General features: G+C 37.1%; 2 protein-coding genes across 4 annotated transcripts in view; one reads left to right on the plus strand and one right to left on the minus strand.

The window, feature by feature from the left end:
• Window positions 1-1,160, plus strand: part of LOC107617763 (short-chain dehydrogenase TIC 32, chloroplastic) — a 3,591-nt gene extending 2,431 nt beyond the window's left edge. For 2 of the 3 annotated variants that reach the window (XM_016319619.2, XM_016319618.2), the window contains 3 exons: window positions 265-349; window positions 560-606; window positions 713-1,160. In XM_016319619.2, coding sequence (XP_016175105.1) covers window positions 265-349; window positions 560-606; window positions 713-871 — 291 coding nt within the window. In that variant the 3' untranslated portion in view covers window positions 872-1,160. Of the gene's footprint in view, window positions 1-264; window positions 350-501; window positions 607-712 lie in introns of those variants that run through there. The other variant, XM_021111293.1, reaches the window with a different exon arrangement.
• On the minus strand, window positions 2,163-9,130 carry LOC107617748 (mitogen-activated protein kinase kinase kinase YODA). The gene is made up of 11 exons (XM_016319598.2): window positions 8,833-9,130; window positions 7,170-7,933; window positions 6,295-7,032; window positions 6,104-6,191; window positions 5,904-5,966; window positions 5,463-5,623; window positions 5,278-5,353; window positions 4,263-4,427; window positions 3,920-4,159; window positions 3,501-3,592; window positions 2,163-3,401 (listed from the first exon to the last, which is right to left on the minus strand). The coding sequence occupies exons 2-11, from the start codon at window positions 7,721-7,723 to the stop codon at window positions 2,882-2,884; spliced, it is 2,697 nt and encodes an 898-aa protein (XP_016175084.1). The 5' UTR covers window positions 7,724-7,933; window positions 8,833-9,130; the 3' UTR covers window positions 2,163-2,881.

The raw sequence follows: 9,190 nt of genomic DNA on the forward strand, positions 1-9,190 counted from the left end.
CATATATATATATATATATATATATATATATATATATATATATATATATATATGCCTCAAACTTTACCTCTTTTCTGGAGCCTATTCTTGTAACTCCTAGCAAGCACAATCACATAATCGTTTTATTTGCTTTCTTTCTCATTTTTTCTTTACTTCTCATTTTAGTACCTTTCTTTCTCTGTAATGTGACTCCAATGGTGCTATTCTTTTGCCATGTTAACTTTCTGCAATAATCTATAATATTCCTTGTTGCTTCATTGTCAGGAAGATGGAGCTAACATTACTGCAAATTCTCTTCATCCGGGAGCCATTACCACCAATCTCTTCCGCCATACGGGTGTAGTGAATGGTAACTACGGCATCACTATGCACCATTATGTAGAGGAAATCATCTTTATTTATTCTTCATTTATTTCCTTTGACTTATTTTAGGTCATTAGGCTCCAATTCTTATTCTTCACTTTAGTATCTATATCATATAGAAATTGTTTGTGTTTTCAGCCCGCAGATAATGACAGTAGCAGAGTTATTTGGGTGCATTTTTCTTTGATTTATGCAGGTCTTGTTAATGCGTTCGGAAAAATTGTGTTTAAAAATGTCCCACAGGTAAGTTAGATCAACAGACACATGAATGTAAATGTGTGGAATATCATGTTTAATATGGGATTCTTTGACCCATACTTGTTCAACTTTTTGTTACGATATGATGTAGGGAGCAGCAACAACATGCTATGTAGCATTGCACCCACAAGTGAAGGGAGTTGGTGGCAAATACTTCGCTGATAGCAATCTGTCCACACCAACCTCTCAGGGAACTGATGCTCGTTTGGCTAAGAAACTGTGGGACTTCAGCATGAATTTGATTAAGTAGATTACATGGAGATGACATACATGATACATACATTGTTAAAGTATGGGCTTAAATACTATGAAGAAAGTTACTTATAGTTTTGAATAGACTCCGACCACTACAGTTCATACCCATGAATTCCAAGCATAGAACTTAAATGTGCTTCCCATGTAATGTGCATACCAATTTGACGCTATTTGGTTTAAAGAAATGGTTGGCTTAGCTTCGTTCCTGAATAAATTTAACTTCCAAAAGATATGTTTGGTTGATATTATTTCTATTATAGTAAGATAATTACAACTGTACTTTTCGCTTTTTCATGTAAGAAATTTTTAGAAGAATATTTCAAAAGGTTGCCTTTTCAAACTTGGTTGAGAAATGTTATCTTCCAATAATTTTACACACGAAATCGTATCCTTATGTCAATCATTTACCATCAAGTGAAATGTCAATTCCATTGTAAATTTGTAATCAAATCAAATGACAGATGATGGATGAATCATTCCATTAAAGGATGTTTGTGAGTTGGAATTTTTTATGGAAAGGGAGAAAAAATAAAGGTTCTGTTCATAGGTCGTGGTCATGGTCTAAATAAACATTCATTAAGATATTCAAAAAGCCCAACTAGCCTACACTGATCGTGCCAAATGACCACATGGGTCAAACTGTCCGAGCTGTTCGGGACACGCGAGTCTCACAAACTATACTTGACCTGACTTGCATATCAAGTAAGACCTTGTCAAACTATTACTTTAGATGTTCATTCTCGACTTGTCCATTACTACAAGGTGGGATAACTTTCTAAATACTAAAGAAGAAACTACTTACTAGAAGAAACTACTTACTATTACAAGTTGAGAAATTTAGAAGTGTTCCTACTATAAATATCCTTCAATTCTAAATCACTTAAACTTACCTAAAACTCTTGCTAACTTAAATATAGGTCCATTTCAATTTGGTTTCAAGTATTCACTCGAAACAGGTTTGTTGCGTAAAATTTTGAATTTCACACTACAAATCCTTCTTTTCCCTTCCCACGAAAATCCCAAGTCTCAAACATTTCCTAAATGTGAAAATTACTCATAAGTATGAAATTACTAGTCGAATGCAATCACCCCAACCTCAGGAAATGTAACATGTAATATAGTAAGTATTGTATAACTAATAGATTCTGACCGAAGCCAATCAAGTTTGAAGAACAGTTGTATATTTATCGAAAACACAAATCCACTTAATATCATATATTGTAATCTAGTTAACAGAAACTAATGTGTAATTTATGTAACAAGACACATGTCTAGAAACAACCAGGTAAGCAAGGTGAGAGAGGTGTCTTTGAGTTGGAATGTATACAGTTTCGAGTGCAACACCCCACCCATAAACACATACTAAGATTTCAATTTCTGTGAGTAATAATTTATACAACAGATCCAGATGACAATTGAGGCTGCAATAAAACATGTGCTCAGTGCTTTACAAATCCTTGACTTTCTCTTCTTCAATTAAATGCATAATCACAATACACTTTCCCATCATCTGTACAACAAAAAATAGTCTACAAGTTAAGTTTTGTATCAATTCAACCTTTCTTTTTCTTTTTCTTGGATGTTCCAAAAGATACATTTGTCATTGCATGAACGCTGTCATTTCTAGTGTCTAAGTGCAGAAGAGAAATCCAAGCTCCTGGCTGCTCAAGCTTGATGCTGCATCTCATGTTATACAAAAAACTACAAGTTCCTCTCGGCCAATAAATCGAGCACTTTGGTAAGTTGATATTGAGAAATCAGATGTCAGAAGTTTTCATGCTGTTACTGTGTTTGGCAATGCATATCTGAGGGTTGAATTCCAGAAACCTGAGCCTGAAGCCATGCAAAATGAACTTTTGTGCCCCAATTTTCAGTCTACTCCCAAGTCCAATTTTATTTACAAAAATTCTCTTGTGCTTTTGGCTTCTTATTTGTACACCAAAAGTATTCTTAGAAATTTCATGCACTGCTTGGTTAAGTGGGTCGACGAGGACAATTCCTGATATTACAAACCATTTCCTCGGCTCAGCAAAGTGGAGTTGGGATTTAGATCAAGGGATGGGTTAATCTTCACGTGGTCCCGCAGCAGCTGCCGGCCAACACGATCCGCCAAGACTGATTGAAAATCATATGGCTCAGGATGAGATGGCCTTGTGAACTGCTTACCCAGAATATCATTTTCACTGGGAACTAGTTCTGAGGTAATGTGAGACCCCATTTGCATTCCACGAAAAATGTCAACATTTGAGTCATTATGTGCAGAGCCACTGATGTAGACACCATTTGGGGACTTGGGCATGCTTACAAGACCCTCTTGAAAGTAAACTGACTGTTTTAATTGGTTGCTGAATGGAATGGCACCGTTGCCGCCTGTGAGAGGCGTCGATGCACCAGAAGCAGTCCGTGGACTAGATATTGGAGAAGGTGACATTCTTCCATTCATGTGCTGTGGTGATCTTGACCTCAAAAGTGGACTTCCAATGGGAGAGACAGGGCAAGATATATTTCTTGGAATATGGATGTCACTGAATATCAATGAAATGGTGTAAATGTTAGCACTCTTGTATGTGTGTGTGTGTGTGTGTGTGAGAGAGAGAGAGAAAGAGAGAGAGAGAGAGAGAGACCTCGCATGAGGATTAGTTTTCAAGGCCCTAGAAGAATGGACAGCAAGTCTATCTGAATCCAAGATAGAAAGATTCCTTCCTTGTCCAATACCCTGAAATTTTTTGTCAAGTATGCATGAAAACAATACGATATTGCAGGAGAAAGAGAGACCACAAGAAATAAAAATAAAATAAATAACAGAACGAAAAATTGAAAAGTGAAAAAGAAAGCCCCTTTTCATGCAGAAAAAAGGTTTCTAAGATCTTCCACACACATCACATAACATCCATATGAAGAGAAATGGATCCATATGATATGACATATTTTCATCAAGTAGCAGATGGCCTACTACCTTCTACTATCATGCCATAAAACTCAATACAAAAGCATGATATAACATGGAGTTTTAAATGTTATCTGTTGAAAATAGCTTATGTACCAGAGTTTTTGTTCCCTGTGTAATTGCAGGATGAGGGTCTGATGCTTCAGGACCCAGAATAGGTCTTTCCAAAGGTGCAGCACACTTCACAAAAGCATGCTCCAACAATTCACTGGCTGAAGGTCGATCATGTGGATCACGTTGTAGACATCTCCTTACAAAATCTTTTCCTTCATTTGAGAGGTGATCTGGGATTTTTGGGAGTTCCTTGCTATTACCTATCTTGAACATGGCAGCAACCTGAGATGGTAACATGCAAATACATCAGGCCATGAGGGATATAATTCTTCAGGATGTCATGTTTGTAATGTCAGAATATCATCATCAGAATAATAGTACTAACCCCTTCGTATTGACTCCAAGGGGGCTTGGTTGTAGCCATTTCCAAAACCGTGCATCCAAGACTCCATATATCCACAGCAAGGTTGCATCCACTAGTGTTCTTAACCTCAGGAGCCATCCAATAAGGGCTTCCCTTGATTGACAATGGACATGATTGCCCTTTTATCTGCAGATACCGTGAGGAATGAGTTGAGAAAAGAGAACATTTTATGCAACTGTTAGATTAAATCAAATTATAAAGAATCAGAAAATCAATAAACCAGTTGCAATCTCAAGTGGAAGCTATAAGAAAACAAACATTTACCAATTCACAACAGCCAGAAGCACCCAATGTCTCCACTGGTGTTGTTAGGTAAGTTCATATTTGACATTTAAAGTTGGAATTTCACATGTTAAACAGATAGTAGGCAGGTTAATTGAATGTCCTTTGAATTTTGAGATATGGAATGTTGTCCATATGCTAAATAATACAATTACCATCATAGTAGGGTACCAGTAACAAGAGGAGAAACAGGAGAGGATCTCTCTTCAAGTTCCATCTTGATTCTTGTTTGTTCAGCCTGCTATTTTTAACGTTGGATTTATATTCCAACTCCAGTATTTGAATTCTTAATAGTTTTACTTTTACAAACTTAGAAATAAAAATAAAATCAGTTTTACATCTTCTTCAACATTGTTTTTTTCTATGCTATCTTTTTCAACATTTTAACTTTTACTGTTGTTCAACAAAGAAGTCAGAATCTTTGGTATTATATCAGGATGTATGTCGACTTTTTGTATGAAAACATTACTGGCAAAAGATAAAGGAAAAGTGCCACTAGACGGAGGACACAAAATGAGCAAAAATAAGGAACATGAGAAACACAAGAAACAGCAAGCATGACCATCCACTCAGCAAACTGGAAATATCAATCCTCAAGTTAGTTAATTAGTGGTTTTTTTTAAACCTTAATTCCTAGTTTAACTAAGCATTATATATATAATGGATAGCGGAAGGTTATTATCATTATTCTTACATGTTTTGCCATGCCAAAATCTGCCAACTTGACCCGGCCGTTTGGATCTACAAGTATATTTGCACCCTTGATGTCCCTTTACAAGTAAACAATATTTCAGAAACATGCTACTAACAAACTATCCATTATATGTCGGAGCACCGATGTTCATACTTTAGAAATCAAGAATAGCTAACATAGTTCACCTGTGGACAGTATTCTTAGCATGCAGATAAGCAAGCCCTGACAAAATTTGTTGAGTATAATTACGAATAGCTAGTTCACCAAACTGTCCATATTCTTGAAGAAGTTTATATATGGAGCCTCCGGATACATACTCCAGGTATATGTAAAGCTTGTCATCTACCTGTTCAAGGGATGATTCAGCAACTCCCATAAGTAAAATAAAAATAAATAAATAAATAAACTACAAATTTCTTTTTTCTCATTAAGTAAGGTTGGCTACATGGATCGAGTGATGACATTGCATCCTATCATATAACCACAACAACAAACATTTCAGAGAAATTTCATGTAACTAGAGAATAGTGCACACAATAGAAATGGATAATAGGTAATACATCCCAAAAACAAATCATCACGATCACAGGCATGGAATTTGTAAACAGAAATGAAGGAGATCTTACCGTTTCAGAACCATAGTACTGCACAATATTTGGATGCCGAAGCCGACTTAATAAAGAAATTTCCTGCCAGAAATCTGGTTGTTAGATTTTTAAAGCTATTTCAAATTCAACTCGGAACTAGAAACTATAATGTCCCATGTGATGAAAACGCATTACTTATCCTAATAAAATTTTACTATATTTAAAGAGGGATATTTTACCTGCATTAATTGTTTAGCGCTCTCTAAAGACTTGGCATCATCTGAAAACAGGGTAACCTCCTTCATTGCACACATTTCACCACTATCACTGAAAGAAACAAATTAAACCAAGCAAATTCATATTAAAGCATGTAGAAATATTTTACTAAAAATCATAAAGAAATTAAGTGTTTTTTGTCTGAATTACATACTTATTGAAGCCGACGTAGACATGTCCAAATGTGCCTCTGCCAATCAGCTTTCCTTTTTTCCAACGTGAGCCAGGGCTCACTGGATTTTCCGCTCTAGCTGGACTTCTTGGCATGGATGGAGAAGTTGCTGCAGAATTGGAATGAGAGAAAGGCGAGGAATTGGTAATTGTCAAAGGAGGAAGTGGCAAACGATGACTCTGTTGTTTTCCATCATCAGCCCAGCTTGTCTGTGATTCAGTGGGTGTTCCCCCAGCTCTAGGATGAATAGGTGTGACGGCTCCACTCTGAATTCTAGAGCTAGGACCAGGACTAGTCATTCTGGGACTAGGAACTGGAGAATACTCAGGGCTACCCCTGCTTGGTTGCCAAAATAACTGTCCTGACATGTCCCCACCCATTGAATTGTGCCCAGAATTGTGACCGGAACCTGGACTAGAGCAGTGGCCAGAACCGGCTAAATTGAACTCAGGGTATGGCTTTCCAGCCGAGAAGGCAGAGTTCAACACCTGATCTGTGCCAAACGCTCTCAATGGGCTTCTCGATGGGCTTGACAAGGAACTGTCTGGAGCACTATAGAAGGCACCATGAGGGGGAACTTGCAGATTCGGAACATGGTTCCTTAAAGGCCTCTGTTTTGGTGAAGTAGAAGACATATGATTACTTAGAATGTTCACTGGTTTTTTGGCTTCTCTTGAATTTAGTTGGGAGACAACAGATGGTTGATCCTTGAGCATCATGCTTCAGAAACGTAGCAAGATATGAGTGAATTAAACAAAAAAGATTTCACCTATTAAAGGCAATCACAGACAACCTAAGTATGCACATGATGTTATATATATGCAATATGGCAGCATAATACAGCATGAGAAGTCTACCTGGAAGGACTCTCGGCAGCAGTTCTAGTCCCAGTATCGGTGTCAGTTGCCAAAGGACTTCGGTTGCGTGACTCTGTTTGGTCATCACTATCAGCAGAACCATCACTGGAGATTGAAGCAACCATATCTCCATCCAAATCTGAAGGATTTGTCCTTCCTCGCATACATGCAGGTCTTGGAAGTGGAAGGAATGATGGCTTGGAGCTCTTTTCCAGTCTTGATTTTGATGATATGCTAATTTCAGAATCTACTCGGCCTATACTTGAAGGGTGAAGACCAGGAAGTGGTAATGGCTGAGCATGAGGCCTTTCAGCGAAACTTTGACATCTTGCCACTTTGGAAGGCGAAGGAGATCTTGATTCAGCTGGAGAACGATCCCCCATCTCTGAAATTGTGTCATTGCAGCGTCTACCAGGACCTCCAGATCTACTGCCTAATCTACCTTCAGATGGTGTTTTAAATTTCCGATGCAGTGTGCCAATAAAACTTTCCTTACTTGCTTTCTTCTTGGTTTCTTTTGAATTTGAGAACGGATTTGCCCACCGTATAGGCATATTTGTTATGTTGAGATGTCAAGCAAGTTTCTCAAAAGGATCCCAAAAATAATAGTTCAAAAAAATCTATCATGTCACATCAGTGACCATAGTTCTAAATATCATGATCCAGCCATAAGCCTTAACACAAACAGAGTGCTGACAAGTTCCGAAAGCAGTAACTTTAGGGCGAGAGACAGAAATTAGTTATTGGAAATTATTGCATTAAACCTGCAGCATAGGAAAACAAGTAGTTTTAATCAGTGGAAAAAAATAAAGATGCACATGGCCATATATATTGCAGAAAGTAGCAGCACTAGAAGGAACTAACTATTCATTTATTCTTAACACAACTAGTAATGCACATTAGTCCACCAATCTGACATGCCATCAGAAACACCATATACCTGTTCAGACATGACAACGATCAACTAAGCACTCTAAACTTAAAACTCCATGTTATCAGTCACAACTCAGTGCTCATAGACACGTGTTCAAATCTATTTAATTCTGTAATTCATAGGATGAGCCTTAAACATCAACCTCTAAACTTTCTACTCTATAAATTAAAGCAACAACACGACGATGATATACATGATCTCAGGACATGTCTGATGTGTTGATTACAAAATTCCCCGAACCATAAAAGATTCTCAAATGTCCTTATTTGCATACCTAATGCAAAAGCAAATAGCTTAACTCCTTTGTTCAATTTTATTTTCTTTTTCTTACGGGAAAAAAGGGATGAAACTAAAAGGAATTATTTACCACCAAAATTTGTACCCAGATCGTCAAAACAACAGGAACCTAGCTCTCAATCAAATAATTCTGCTTATTTTGGTCACTTTTTGGGATGGTTAAGTGTTCCAATAACCAGATTCCCACGTATCCATAAAAAATTATCGGGATAAAAATTGAAACTTTCAAATTGACTCCCTCTAGCTCCACCAAAATTTCTCAGAACCCCAAGTTTAGCAACTACCCCATTGTCAAGAGAAACGGACCTGAAAACACAGATCCACTCAAACATGATTGAGCAAAGTAAGCAGGGTAAATAAACTAACTTGGTTGATCACTCACTGAATTTAGACAAAAGGGTAACACCAAATGCTTAAAAGAAGAAAACTTACTTCAGTTAAACAAGTCCAGGAATCTGAACTGAAGCCCCCCACAGTGAATATTCAGCTCAAATCTGAGTGAGAAAATTTCCTGAACCGTTCAGAGCACAGCGAGAACAAGAAAAAGACCCAGAAAACCCCAAAATGCAAGGAATGGAGAATGATCTTGTAGTGATTTGTTGTGAAAAATTCGGAATTTAGAGTCAGTGAAAGAGATCGCGTAGAGAAGGAGAGAGAACGATAAAAGAGATAGATAGAGAGAGAAAGTGATGAAGGGGTCTCCTCTGTCTCAATGAGTGTTGATTCTTTCTTAAAATAATATAATATTATTGTAATAATTTAGATTATTAAATGATAAATATTACTAGTA

Source organism: Arachis ipaensis, chromosome B09 (genome assembly GCF_000816755.2).
Source record: "Arachis ipaensis cultivar K30076 chromosome B09, Araip1.1, whole genome shotgun sequence".
NCBI lineage: Eukaryota > Viridiplantae > Streptophyta > Magnoliopsida > Fabales > Fabaceae > Arachis > Arachis ipaensis.

Bases quoted from the DNA above. Each gene is read 5' to 3' on its own strand.
- LOC107617748 (XM_016319598.2), bottom strand. From the start codon at position 7,723: ATGCCTATACGGTGGGCAAATCCGTTCTCAAATTCAAAAGAAACCAAG. The intron at 5,967-6,103 runs GTAAAATATCCC...GATTTCTGGCAG, and splicing joins GCGCTAAACAATTAATGCAG to GAAATTTCTTTATTAAGTCG. The intron at 4,428-5,277 runs GTAAGAATAATG...CGGTATCTGCAG, and splicing joins ATTTTGGCATGGCAAAACAT to ATAAAAGGGCAATCATGTCC.